We start from the raw sequence: 15,041 nt of genomic DNA on the forward strand, positions 1-15,041 counted from the left end.
CACCCTCACATAAACATTCACCTGAAATTAATCACACACAAGTTTCTAAAGACAGAGTTTGCTTTTCCTCTGTGGGAGGAAGGTAAGAGTTTGTATGATATCTACTTTTATGAATGCTGATGTTTGCTTCTGGTTTTGTTCATAACATTTCCATGGAACAGCAGTAGCCAACACTGATTTGAGCAGTTTGCTGTTCGGTTGAGTTGTGAGTGACATCAAGAAAATCACCTTTTGAGGGTGAAATTTGATTTGTGACTTTTTTTCTGCACAGATAAGTCCTTTAGGCAGAATTTGTCTAAGTTGCTCCAAACCGAATAAAATGGGAAATAAAGCAGAGACTGGAAAGAGTTGATTCTCTTCAGGGAGTCTGTGGTTCATCAGAGGGATTCTTTCTGAAGAGGGGAGGAGAAGGTCACACAAGATGGGATCCTGTCCTGCTTTGAACCCATTTACAAAACTGTGTGAATTCTTGAGGAATTATTTGTCCTTTGTGAAGGCACCCAGTTAATCTCTTCTCTTGCTTTCTTGCTTCTGAATTAAACCTAAACCACAAAAAAGATACCTCTAAAATGGTGAAAATTATCTGTTTGTAGCTATAAAAGATAAGGAGGAAGTTCTGTTTTGTTGGGTGGGGCCGAGGGTGGTGGTATTTTTTGTTGTTGTTGATTTGTTTGGTTGTTTTGTTCTGGGGGGCTTGCTGGTTTGGGGTTTTTTGGTTAGTTGGTTGGTTGGGTTTGGGTTCTTTTCTGAATTGAAGGTGGAGAGAAGAGGATGCTGACTTTGAGTAATGAGCTGTACCTAGCTGCATAGTAGTAGTTTTGCAGTATAGTTTTATCTGGCACAAAGCTGTATTTGATTAACTGCATTTGCTGTAAAAGAGTTTGAGATTCTGGTTCATGAAAAAGCTTGAATTAACATTAATTAAGAAGCTACAGAACATCAACTGAATTTCATGTTTCAATTCTATCATCCGTTTCCTTCCAGTTTTTCAGTAGTTCAGTATCTGTCTAAGGCTTTATTATAGTAGTCACTTGAACAATTTTGAGTGCATCACTTTTACAATGAGGATGGGTATTTTATTTCTCTTTAAGTTTTGTGGCTGCACTAGAATGACTGACTTTATTATGGTCCCAAAAACAACCAGATTAAATTTGTAAGAGGATTTTTCTGCTGTAGAAAGCACTTAGACTAGCTGTCCACATAATGGGAGGTATTTCTCTTTTTTTAAGGAAGATGGTTAATACAATTTCAATAGTGTAGGTAAGGAAATAGGAAATGATGGAACAACTTTAGTAACATTAATAATGAATAACATTTGCCTAATTTTTCATAAATATTTAAGATATTCAAGATTATTCATGAAACAAATTGTTCTACATGAATGTAGATGCTTCATGTTTCTTATTTGAGGTAATTATCTACTTCATGAGGTACTTCATAAAATTCTATCCATCATTTTTTGGAATAAATCTTTTCTCATCTTGCCAGGCTCTTTTTTTGTTGTTACATTAGTAATTCATTAAACAATATTGTGTAGAATATTGACAGTCATCTTAATGAAATGTTTATAAATTACTAAAATGATACAGAGGAGATAATTTAGTGAATGGTGAAATGATTATATGCTTGCTTTTTTTAAAAAGCAAGAGAAATATGCAAATGTGGCTTGTAAGCAAAACAAGGAAGAGGATTTTGTAGTGATTTTGAATTAAAGATACTCTGTCAGTGGAGCAAACACTTGGCAGTAGAATAATATGTACCCCTCTCCCATTTTTTCCTAAGTGGTTCTTAACTTAAACCTGTGCAGTGTTAAATCTCAAAAAGCCATCATTGGGGTTCTCACCTAATTTAGCGGTTTTTGTAGTTATTCTGTTCAGTTTTTAACATAACGACAAAACATAGTGCTATTGATGTAGGAACAGACTTCAGGACACGTTAGTACTCTTTCTGGCTTTTTTTGCTTGAAATTTGAGATGGTTTCCTATTTCATAGGCTTTTCTGTAACTCTAAATGAATTGCCATTGAAGTGTTTCCTAATATCAAGCTACTCTTGTGAGGTTTAATCTATTCATGTCAATTAAGGAGTTAGATAATCACACAAGGAAGATGCAATGGTATTACTGTTTGTTTTATGAAAAATACAAATATGCCTACTGTATGCATTATCAGGACTGGTAATTCCTTACAGGAATTCTTTTCATGACTCTGGATGAGCTGTCGCTTAAATTCTTTGGCGTTTTTATGACCAAGATGAAAATGGTCAGTTTCAGTTATTAACTTGCAGTGGTATAAATTGGTTGGAGGTGTAGGTTGGTACTTATGTATCTTTCCAGAGGTATGATACAGTGATACAATGTCATGGAGATAATACTTTTTAAGCAATAGAGAAAAAACTAATAGAGTACTAGGAGTTTCACATAAAAACGACTGCCTGAGCCATAGCTGTACCGGCTTCAAGGAGGACGACTCAGTTGTGGCAACTGTTGGCAGAAGTGATGGTCAAGGCTGTTGCATTGGTCTCTTCATAAGATGTCAGGATGAGAACACAGTCTGCCTACGTGTATGAGCACAGCTGATTGACTGAGCTGTTTGGGTGGGAGCCACCTTGTTTCACTAGCCTTGCTGCCTTCTTTTGATGGAAAAGAGATACTCTAGTTGTGCTCCAGAACTTGTCCGGATAGATGTTACAGAGTGAGCTGGTAACTTCATCTCCACTTCATCTCCTCCGCAGTGTGTTTTGCTACAGTCTTACCAACCAAATATCCCTCCCTACAGTAGCCTTGAACTGAAAGCCTGAAAGCTGCTGTTCTAAGTGTTAGAACAGGCTGGCTTCTTTGCTTCAGCTCCCAGGAGGATCTCATGCATTCCATGATAGATTTCAACTGATTTGTCACCTACAAAGCCAAGCTGGTCCAAGGCCTGAATTCTGCACAGTTTTATGTTTTCATTTAGCCATACTTGGTTTCAGCGGAAATGTGATCCCACTGCATTCCACTGCTGGAACAGCAACAGACCAAACCATTTTTTTGTTTGTTTTCTCTATTACAGAATTAGTTGTAGTGTAGAGGACATAAAACTCTCTTCCAAGTGAAATACTTTAGGTGAAATCAAGTATTTTTCTTCCTGTGCATACCTCTCTATTCCTGTTTTAGCTCTTACTCCTCCTGGGACTTACTCTGCTACTTACTATCTGATGAGATTGTTTGTTCCCCTTTTCTGTAAATCTGTGAGATAGTGTACAACCAGCTGCTTTATCTGAGTAAATGTTTGATGAAACTGTCATTACAGTATGGTTCTGCTCATCTGTGTAGGATGTTGGTTCCACTCTGGCCCATAAATTTTCACTTTCAGGTACTTGTAGGCTTTCTGTCTGCATTCAAGCCCCAAGATGAAAGCCAGTTTTCTTTAAATGTACACACTGTTGTTTTGACAGTTCCTAGTAAATGTGTGCGTACAGTGACTAATAGGGTAGTGGATTTCAGTGGCTTTCTTGTTCTTTCTTATATGTTAAGAATGTTCTATCTAATTTCAATATAAAATTTCAAACAATAGGATAGCGTATTTTTCATGCCTTTTCATAGGTCAAACTTGGGAAAAATCACCACCAGGTGTAGTTTAACAGTGTTTCTGTTTAACAGATGGCAGAGTGAATTTTGTTTAGAGCATGGTATGCTTGTTGCTTTAGTTAAAAAACATTCTCGTATTTGATCTGAAGATACTAGAGAAACGCAAAAACAAGTACAGGTATGCACAGCACAAGCACATGAGAGAAAGGCTTGTCATTCTAGGCTTCTATGGTTGTCTTACTTTTAAATTAGTCTCCTGTCTCTTCTTTGTCAATCACCACAAGTTCTGAAACCTCTCTGCCAGTAGCGGCTTTGTCACCTATTTAAAATTAACCATGTTTAAAGTTTTTCCATAAGTTTCAGAGAGCAAAGAATGTTGCATTTCTGCATTCTATAGCTTTATTTTTTCAGGATGTGTACCAGGAGAAATAGCAACAATACAGTAAATTGTACGTGATATGGATATATGTATGTGCAGGTGCATGCATAGGGATCTACTCTGCATTTAAGCAACCTGACTTCTTTCTTGATTCTGCTTGTGCATATAATACTGCTGAAAGTACTTTCAGATCTCTGATTGTAAAATTCTTGACGATGCAGTAGTAGTAGTTATTGCTCTTAACATTTCAAGGAAAAAAAAACCAAAGAGGTTTTCAGAAATTTTCAGTTTTTAAGACGCTAAGCTCTTACAAATTTTTGTAATCCTCTATGCCATGACTGATCAGGAGTTCACTATTACAGACATTTCTTTATTATTTTTAGAAGATAGTTAATTTTTTTTTAATTTATTTGTTAGATTTTATCTGGGAAAAAGTTTTAAAAGTCAGATGACCAACCAAGCTATGTGCTTGAGTCCGGAGTGTGGGGTTTTATTCAGTCACAATATTCAATTCTCACCTAAGTACTAGAATAGGAATTATATTAGGATGGGGGGGTGGGGATGGAGGGTAGGGGAGGGGGGCAGGGGAAGGTTGAAAGTTATGTTTTTTAAAAGATTACAGAGTGTGGTGATGATATTCTGATTCTGATTGAGATTCAGGTACATTATGTGGCCTCAGCAGTCTTCTTACAGATGAGAAGATACTATGCATCTGGCTTCAGAGAACTGACTTGCTAATTTAAATGTGCAGTAGTAGCCAGCAGAAAGTTTGTCTCAGTATAATTTTGTCCCCATTGGTCTATTCTGCTGATCCACTGCACTGCCATTTCACATTTGCTCTCACCTTTTATCAGCTAGAGATGTTTGTAGAATGATGGTGGTGGAAGCAGTGGCTAACAAAGCCCATAAGGCATTCATATCCTCTCAGAAGAATACATATGTTTTTTCTTACGTAATTTCAGGTTTTCTTTTTTTCACCAGGTGAAAAAACAGGCCCACTCAAGGGTCCTGTTCAGGCTATTACCCAGTGTGGTTTTTGTTTATCATGGTAAATAGGTAAAATTTTAAAATTTTTAAAAAATTTTAAGAATTGCCATGATGTATTTTTTAACTTGTTCTTTAATTAATGGATGAGGCTGTAGAAAGCACAAGTTGGTATCAGTCAGTGTCTTGATCTCTAGGGAGATGATCTAGCCACTTTTTTTACCTAAATGGAGGCTACAGGAAAGCTGGAGAGGGAGTTTTATGAGGTCATGTAGTGATTGGACAGGGAGGATGGCTTTAAACTGTAAGAGGGCAGGTTTACATTAGATATTGGAAGAAATTCTTTACATATGAAGGTGGTGAGGCACTGACACAGGTTGTCCAGAGAACCTATGGATGCCCCATGCCTGGCAGTGTTCGAGGCCAGGTTAGTTGGGGCTCCGAGCAAACTGGTCTAATGGAAGATGTCCCTGATTATGGCAAGGGGATGTTGTGATTAGATGATCTCTACAATCCCTTCTAACCCAAACTATTCTGATTCTGTAGTATGTAACATCATGTTTGATTTTCTGGGAACATGTGTGTAAAGAAAACTTGCATTAGAAGTTCATTATATGTGTGCAGGAAATGGGATTGTTGGTTTCAAAAGTATGCGCATGGTAAAGGCATGTTTTTAGAGGCTTAGATTTTGCAGTGTGTGCTATCTCAGGAATAGCTAAGGGTTGCTCATGTAAATTGCACTTCTGTGAAACACACTTTTCTGAGAAGGCACCTAAAACATTTTCTAAGAGGCCTGTAAGGCTGCCTTTGTCCTGAACATGAGTATTATGGTAAAAGGCATGAAAGCTTTACAGAAATTATTCAAATAAAGCCCCAGCTGAAAGTCTAAAAAACACAGCACTGAGCAATGCATTTTGTTTTCTTCAGGGCTGAGTAGCTGGGTGAACACAGGGCTTATGTAGCTGTGCAGATTCAACTCCTTCTCTTAAGCAAACACAGGGGTAATATAGATAAGCTGTTGTACTTACAGATGAGCTTGCTGAATTCAAGCAAAGGAAAAATGCTGTGTGTTGTAACCTTTGTGAAGTTTCCAACAAGCAGATCTTAAGTTGACAAATAGTCATATTTCATCAATAAACAACTTTTAGTACAAAGTATAAGAGGACATGAAAAAATTTAATGGAAGGAATGACTGCTCATTAATAAATATGAACCGAATTTTAATTAACAGTGATTTCTTGTGGTTCTGAGATTGAAGTTTGTTGGACTCTGATTGTTCCAATAGCTTAAAACAAAAAACTGCAACCCAACCCCACTCCCTCAAACAAACAAGCAAAAAACCAAACCAACAAATACTACAAAACTAAAAACCCAAACAAGCTGGCACCCCTGCAAAAGAAACTCAAAAAACCAAAACACAGATACATCAGTTGCTGTAATACCGGACTACTGTAATGTCCTCAGTTAGCCTAGGGAGATTTGTTCTCTTCCTCTCTGAATTTTTTGTGATTGAAAGTGTCATGAAGTTAGAGTTTTGGACAGTTACATTTTTAAGAAAAAAAGATTTTCAAATATGAAGTCATATATAATATATATGTTTTGGAGTGCCATTTTGCTCATTAGTTTAGTTGTTAAAATGCAAATTTTAATTCAGTTGTTCTTCCGTTGCTACTGATGCTGCTGTTTGAGTCTGAACTGGTCCTTGTAGCTACCTTCCAAGCACCATTTGACACTGTTTAGCCCTGCAGTAGCAAGCTGTCAGCATTGTGCAAAAAAAGTTGTGTTTGTGTCCACTGGGTAAAGCATATCCTTCTTATTTGTCTTGCAGGCACAGGAGAGAGTGGCAAAAGCACATTTATCAAGCAGATGAGAATCATTCATGGATCAGGTTACTCTGATGAAGACAAAAGGGGCTTTACAAAACTGGTGTACCAGAATATATTTACAGCAATGCAGGCCATGATCAAGGCCATGGATACCCTCAAAATCCCATACAAGTGTGAAAATAACAAGGTGAGATTTTTGTTTATTTCTGTAGCTGAAGTTTTTCCTCCTTTTTTTGCCAGAAATATACTGAAGGTCTCAAAAGAATTACGCATCACAGAAGTGATACTGAATGCTCAGAAGACAAGGGCGTTTCCTGTCCTGCATTTAGTTCTCTGCCTTTCTTTCTACTTTTAGAACTCAAATCTGCTTTTAAGCAAGAAATCTCTCTTAAGATGCCTGAGGGAAATTGTCACAGAGCAGAGGTTTAATGGCAGGCTGCCATTTGACTTCAGTAGCTCTTGTCCTTTCCTGTAAGGCTGTGCTCTGGTTAGAGCACAGTTGAACCATTCTTGTGATGTGCAGCAAAAATTTACTGCTTAAGGATTGCTATTACATTACAAATGGAAAAAATATCAAATTATTAGAAAAATAGGCGAGGATATCTGTGTGTGAATAGATTGTTAGATTAGAATTTTATACACAAGACCTTAAAACAGTCAGAGTCTTCTGAGATTGATGCTGTTACTGCAGTTTAAAAAGACAAAATACATTTAAAATGTTTTTAGGGTTCATCTCTGGCTACCTTGACTTTTTTACATTTTTTTTAATATTCAGATTTTGATAGTATGGTGACTACAATCGTTTGTCTCATTCTGTGACTGGGAATGAAATGCTTACTATTTACACATTACTATTTACTTAAAGTACGTGGTAAGCCTCAGAATTACATCTATATCTCCGAATATCACAGGAATCACAGTATGGGTCAAATTGGAAGGGACGACACTGGATCATCAGCTCCAACCTACCTGCACAAGCAGGCAGTCTTTGATAACAGTTCTTCGAGACCTTGTTTGCATTTTTACTGTTGACTCATTATCTATCTGCAACTTTGTCGAAGGGAGAATTTAATAAACATGACAAACTGGATGGCTCACCTTTCTTTCCATCTTGTGAAAGAGCAGTTAATGATTATCTAGTAGTCCTGGATGAAAGTAATACTTCCTTTGATAAATTACTCAAAAGTTCTCTTATTCTGGTTTGTTTTGTTTTGTTTTTTTCCATTAAGAGAAAATATCAAAGAGCTGCAACATTTACAATTTAAAAAAAGGTCCATTAACTGGGAAAGAGAAAATGAGATAAACTTGTGTTAATATTAGGATCTTTTGTGTCCAAACATCTGAAGTTTAATTATTAGAATTGAACTGCTGTACGTGTTTTAAGACAGCTAACTTAGAAGTAGGAAAGATAAAGTTTATTACCAGGTTAACAATGACTTGTTTTTTCATTTTCATTTGCTGAAGTCATTGCAGATTATCACTTTGTTGGTGATGTAATGTTGCAATAATAAGTCTTGCAGGAGTGTGACTTTATGCAGTAGGATGTCAGGAGGATCCCATCTGTCAGAATCAGTATTTTTGACCTTCTTTAATGGTAGGCGGGGTTTTTCATGCACATGGAAAAGATTGAAAAATGTGTAATTAGTGAGACTCTTGACTGTTAAATTTCCTTGTCAAACTGTGTGCTGGAGTTGTCTGTTTTCCTCTCATCTTCTATAAATCACAATCAAATGTCTAATTAGCTTTAAAACAGTATTTTCATTTGCATTTCAGCCTTTTGGCTTCATGTTTTTGCTGTGTGCAAAGCATAAAAGATACTGGCCTGAAAAGTTAGTTGATCCTAAAGCATATTTTTCTTAAAAATTGGTGTCACTTTGCCTTAATATCTGGAAATCTTAATGATAGATTATGATAAGTTTTTTCCTTTTATTATATTACAGAGTTTGTGTTCCGTAGTTATTTTTTAGATGTGCTGACTTTTTGTAGTGTTTTTGTATGGCTGAGTGAGTCAGGTAGGTTTGCCATAGCTGTATGCACACGGCCAGAACTGTTCACTTACATAAAAATTACTTTGTTGAAATTAGGAGTCTCTGCTCAGCACTTCACAATCATTTCCATCAGTTTGTAATAGGGCTACTTGCAGACTAAGATAAACGTCACCAATTACCAGGCTCTCAAGGCAATTCCTGTACAGATTCCGTCAGGAATACAGGAAAAACCAAACGTGCTACAGCATTGTGCCTAAATAGACATGATTGTGGTGTACTACACTTTGGCTTTGTATACAAGGTCACATCACTTCAAAGCACTGAACACCAGTCAGCAGATAAATCTGCTCCTTCGTTTTTTTACAGGCTGTTAAAAACAAACTTGTTAGTCTGGCAGTCTAGAAAACACAGGAAGGGCACTTCCTATTAATTTGAATCTCCTATCAGGAAGTCCCTTCTCTGGAGAGAATATCTTGAAGTTTGAGTAACAGCGTATTTTTAGCACAGTAGCTGTTTTACACTGTAGTTTAGAAAATTGCAGGTCAAGCTGGTATTGATGTGGTTGAGCCTAAAAAATTACCCTTTTTTGGGTCAAATTCTTCATGTTCTGCAATAGACTTTCAGGCTACAGTATATGGTTTTCTCTTACTGCACCAATTTTCATACCTTTAATTGTGATTTATTAAAATTTGAGTATTTTGAATCTCTGAGTGCTGCTGGAATTTGAAGTGCCCTTATACCTAGCAGTCAGTTAAGTAGGCAGCTGTGTTCTTTGTGTGGTGTACAATATCACAACATTTACACTGGATTATTTCAGTATAATCAACACAGCAGGAGGCAAGTTCTAAATTTTGTACATCAGTTCTTGTGAGATTGTGTTTGGCTTCATAGTCACCAATGTAACTAAAGAGGCAGAGAGTGAAATGCTTTGTCCTATATTATAATAGCCTAGAGTGTTTTGAAAGATTCGTTATCAGAGTAGTGAAAGCCAGCTGAGAAATGTAACTGTATTTAGAAGCTAATATCTCAGAACTGATCATAGAGCATTATATCATGAAAGACATTTATTTTTACATGTTTAAACTTCAGAATGTGAGTTTTTCTGGGGTTTAAGATAATGGGTGAGCGTGATCTCTTCTCTTAGGAATTTGCCTGTCAGAGGAAAATGGTTGCTTATAGACGGTTTTGGTTTCCTTTTGAGTAAATTTTATTGTACTTCCATTATTTCTTTTTAAACTAGAAAGTTTAAACTAGAAACTTCACTAGTTGTGAAGTTGTTGTATGGCTTTTTAATTTTAGGTTAATAAGTATTTTATTAAATAAGGGAAAGTGTTAGTTTTATAGAAATGTTCAGAAGCAATTCTGAAAATTGCCTGTCTTTTCCAAAATTTTGTTTGTACAGACTAACTCATGCAACCACAGGTTTTAAAAAATGTTTTTTAAAATACAAAATACAGTCGTACGCTTTTTGCGGTCTTTTTAGACAAATGAATCTACTGCTATACTAAACACCAAATACCACTGTTGTCCTATACTATTCCATTTCAATGTTACTTTCAAAAGACAAATTGCTGCTGTTCCAGCAGACAGTGTCAGGAAGCTGTCACTCCATGGTGATTAACTGGCAGGAAACCTTACTTGAATCCCATTCCTATAATTTCCTGTGAGACTTCTTAAATATTCATAAGAATAAAACTAACGTGAGTAACTGTAGTCTTTAAGAACAGGCTGCAGAAAAGTTTTTCAAGAAGCTGGAAACATAAAAACAAGTTTTGTGGTAGACATTTGCTGTTGAGTTTCTAAGAGTGTTTTCTGATTGATTTTTGTCTTTATTTGTGCCTGTTTCCTTTGGGAAATGTTTTGCAGTCAAAATGAGCAGATACCGGAAATGCTTTCAAAGTTCAGAATCTTACTGGCATTATCTTCAAGTCCATAATTGCTTTGTTAGCTTGGTTTTTTTCTATGTCAGACAGATCCACTGGAGAAAGCTAATAAAATTATGGGCAGAAGTGGGACAATAGGAGCAGGAATGGAATCAGATTGCATAAGTTTTTGTCTTGGATAAACAGTTGGGGATGTTATAGTGGTTTAGATCTCTTGGTGGAATACGATATTGGACAAACATAGTTTGGAGGAAAGGGCCTACTGCAGACGCCTCACCTGAAACAGTGTGAAGGACTGACTCTAGAGCAGTAGTGTGCAAACTGTTGAGAGTAAGTCTTTCAGTTTGGAGGGGGAGGTTTGTTTAACAAAAAAGCAAGAATTTCGTTCTTGGGACAGTGACATAAAATGCTTATTGCTTTAGAGCAGGGATAATCAAATGGCTCTTCAGGCAGATGGAGAAACCTGTGTCGTTCTTGGTTAGTATTTAACAGTCTGTAGTGCTTGGTTAGTATTTAAGGTGAGATGTTGTGATGTTTCTCCAAGCACTCAAAACCAAGGTAAAATTACCCAATAAATAGCAAGTCATGATGAAGAGTTCAGTGGTTCTTATACCAGGAAGCTCCATAGGCATTATTTTAGCAAGAAATACATAGCTGCTGTCAGATAGCGAGCAAGAGTGTATAGATTTAAAATATCCAATATACCAAGATTTAAAATATCATGGTCCTTTAAATACATGTATTCAGACAAAGGAACTGAAAACAGCTTACTTTTTTTTTCCCTGGAAGCTGTAATATGAGGGAAAGCCCATCTCCCTGATAGCTGTGTTTCCTCCCATGGGGACACTGATCCATGAGATTTAGAGATTCCAATAAAGCCAGGAGCAATTTCTTCCTGAGTGCTTTGTAAGGAGTCCTTTGTGCGGACCTTGACAATCTTAAATAGATAGCGGCCTCTCCTCAACTGTCTTTCTCATCTTTTTATCAGTCTTGTGTCAGTTATTGGCTCTTCTCATTCACTACCTTTCTTTCTGGCACCTGCTCAGTCTTACATAAATTTGACCTCAGTGCATCTTTCTTTATGTACTTACCTGTGGCCTACCATTTTGGCCTGCTTTCTGCTGTTTTCTTTCTTTGTATTTGAATAAAATTAACACAAACAAACAAAAAGCCCACCATATACGTAGTAGTTTACATTCTGTTCTCCTAGTCACTCATTTGCTTGCTCTCTGTTTAGAGCAGAGGTCTCTTGCATTTATCTGTATTGCTCTAATGGATTACTAAATTATTTGTTTCATCTTGTTAGGTTCTGCTTGAGTGTTTTATTCTTCATCCCAACAGAAGCCCAAGTTCTGGCTATTTTTCCAAATGTGTGGGGAAGATGATGGTATATGAGAAGTAAGCTGGAGAAGCAGGGTTGAATGCTCCCATTAAGAGTTTTGAACACTTTATTTAAAATAATTGTAATAGTTTATTTAAAATAAATGTATAGGTAAATCGGCACTCTTCCTTTCTCCAGTAAAATAGCAGTTAATTTTACTGATATGAAATGAGGAAATTGCCAGCGTTCTGTTCAACATAAATTTGAAAACAATTTTTTAGCTGCTCTTTTTACCGAGTAAAAAGATTTCTTCCTTCCCATTTTAATATTTGATTTTATATTAAGCTCTTTGGTTTTTTCAATACAACATTTTGAGTGATTAACTGCCTTTCGCTAACGAGATGTAGTAAGTCGTGTACAAGAAACACTCACGTGAGGCCTGATGACTATATTTTATCTTTGCAGTTCTGTTTTACAGTTTCTGCTAGAGTGGAGAACTAATGGGTGGTAATAATGCTGGCAGATTCTTGTAGATTTTGTGATCGCTCGCACACTGGATAAAGGGCATTAAATGCAGGAAAGCATGCTTCTAGCATTTTTATTTTTATTCCTTCCTTTCTGAATATTTTATTTAAATATATTTGTCATTAAATTGTTTTGCTTGCAGGGCATGTTGTTTGTCTGAGAGGAAATGTTCACGAGTGTGTTCTCTCGCAGTGAAAATGTGAAATTCGGTCAGGGCAACTTTTATATGTAATGGCACTTTGGCAAATATTTTAAGGTAGGGAGCTTGTGTACTCTTGGAATAGTTCTGACTTTCTTCATGATTAACAGCCATTATATAAATACAGGTATTTATACAATACAGTTTTATAAAAATAATGGATAAACTTAATCAGGTGTAAGTATTGTCAAGAAGGAAATATTTAAAAGTAATAGTTTCCTAATTACTTAATTAATTTCTACAGGACATAGGCTAAGTTTCTCTAATACTTACTTCTAAATTAGAAGTATTTTTGTCATATTTTCCTCTGAAAATTTATGAGAATGTTTCCTTCTCTCAGTAAACTTTTTTTGGGAACTCAGATCCTGTTGTGTTCAGGTTTTACTGTGTAGAATGACTAAAAGTTACTTGTTTCTTCATTGTAATTCCTGGTAACACACAAGATGCTTGAAATCAGGTTTGTTGCAATCAATTAATAGTTCCACAGATTAAATGGACAGTATTTTTCTCCAGATTGTGTCAGTCCCTTGTTCAGTGTGCTCTTCCTATATGGTAAAAATTACAGTGTCTGAGATGCAAGCAGGTTTTGTCTTACAATAAAATTCAGTCTTGGCTTGACAAAACAGTAGTTGAAGAACCCACAAAAAAACCAAGACACAGCCCACCCTTCCCTCTTTCCTCCCCCTGAACCCCCTTTTTTTGTTTCTGAAGTATAATTTGTTTTGTTTTGTTTGATGTATCACCCAGTAGAGGTATTCACATAATTCCGTTGACCTCTACTTTTTCTGAAAGATTATTTTGCTTTTTTTCTCCCTGGTTAAATTAGGCTTAAAGTCTGCACATGAAGAGGTGATTACATATTCACACTTTATCAGTCCAGTCATATGCCTGTCTGTTTTCAAGAAATGGGACTGGAGCTCCACTCCTAGACTTTGTATTTACTTTGGGTGATTGCATAAAGGTGAATAATGAGGCAAGAATCCAGGGTTTTGCTTCTGGAAGAGTAGGTTGGCAGAGGAAAATCAAACCATGACATTAATCATGTTACATTTTAGCTTTTTCATAACAGTTACATAACAAACAGACAATCACAAGGCTATGGTTGTGTGCTTCATTTTTGTCAAGAAAGTGTAGAGATCTTGCCTGTAGATTCTTTAATGTTTAGATTGCTATGGTGGACCTAAGTTACCGGGGTAGGTAAGAAAATAATTTATTATCAGCAAGTCACTTCTGTGAGCAGTTTCAAACATGAGAAAAAAAGCTGAATATTGGGTTGTAGGGATGGTAACTATGAAGAGCTGCTTCCTAACATTTCTCTAATTCTCATGTGACTCTTCGTTAGTCCTGTCATACATACGAATTTCTGAGACGATACTGTGGAAAAGCTGTTACAATTAGAGTAGTAGTTAAGGTTGTTTCTGATGATGACTTACCATTTTTTCTTAATATGACCTACTAGCCAGGGTTAAAATTTGGCTAACTGTTTAGTTGTTAATCTTCTAAGCCAATTTGTAGATACAGTGTAGTAATAGGTTTTACCCTCAGTCATAAACCCATGGAACTGTGTAAAACTGATTTTTGGCAGAGAATATTTTTGAAACACTTTTAATATATGTTTTTATTATTCCTTTGACCCTGTACATTTTTTAAACTTGCTTTTATTCAAAGTCTGGATTGAAAAAGAATTTATTTTTAAAGCTGAAATATAACCCTAGAACTAAATGGATTTTCTTTAGTTATTTTTTCCTCTTTCTTTTACTTTCTCTGTCACTCTTAGCTTTTAAATACTGCCATGATCTTTGAAAAGTTGTAAGAGTAATGATGAAGGGTTGAAAATGAAGCCATTCAAAGCAGTGCAAAAACATATCAGATATTGTAAATTCTGCTGTAGTCTACACGTAAGAGAAGGGCACAGGAGAAAATGAAATGTGGTGGCATTTTTCAAACATAGTTTATAGATACTTTAATTTAGCTGTGCAGTAGGAATTTGGGGAAGAAATCAGCCTCAATACTTAATCTTGGTTTTGAAAAAGATGGAGTTTTTCCAACCACTTGCCACTTCATAAGTAGCTTTTAAAAACTTCTAAAAACTTTACTTTTAAAGTAAAACAACTTAAGTGGCACTTCAGTAATGAGCCATGGAGGAGCTGTTGATATTGAACTGAGCCATCACTAAAAGACATGAAAGTATGTCTAGTACATGTGTCTACTGTTATGTGTGCAGTATGAAATGGATTTTTATTAAAGAATGTTGGAGTTACTTGTGTCTGATTCAAACTTGCTCATAAAGGAAGGTGTTTAAGACTGTGTATGAAAAGATTAACAAAGGCGTGAATGAACACATCTTTCCAGAGGTTACAGAGGAGCCTG

The 15,041-nt window shown here is 36.1% G+C and overlaps 1 protein-coding gene across 1 annotated transcript in view; it reads left to right on the forward strand.

The window, feature by feature from the left end:
- LOC136288515 (guanine nucleotide-binding protein G(q) subunit alpha) overlaps positions 1 to 15,041 on the forward strand; it is a 119,336-nt gene that overhangs the window by 40,358 nt on the left and 63,937 nt on the right. The window contains exon 2 of the mRNA XM_066181791.1: positions 6,758 to 6,942. Coding sequence (XP_066037888.1) covers positions 6,758 to 6,942 — 185 coding nt within the window. The remainder of the gene's footprint in view (positions 1 to 6,757; positions 6,943 to 15,041) is intronic.

Source organism: Chamaea fasciata, unplaced genomic scaffold, assembly GCF_029207755.1.
Source record: "Chamaea fasciata isolate MVZ Bird 193981 ecotype frontalis unplaced genomic scaffold, bChaFas1.0.hap1 SCAF_4, whole genome shotgun sequence".
Classification (NCBI taxonomy): Eukaryota; Metazoa; Chordata; class Aves; order Passeriformes; family Sylviidae; genus Chamaea; species Chamaea fasciata.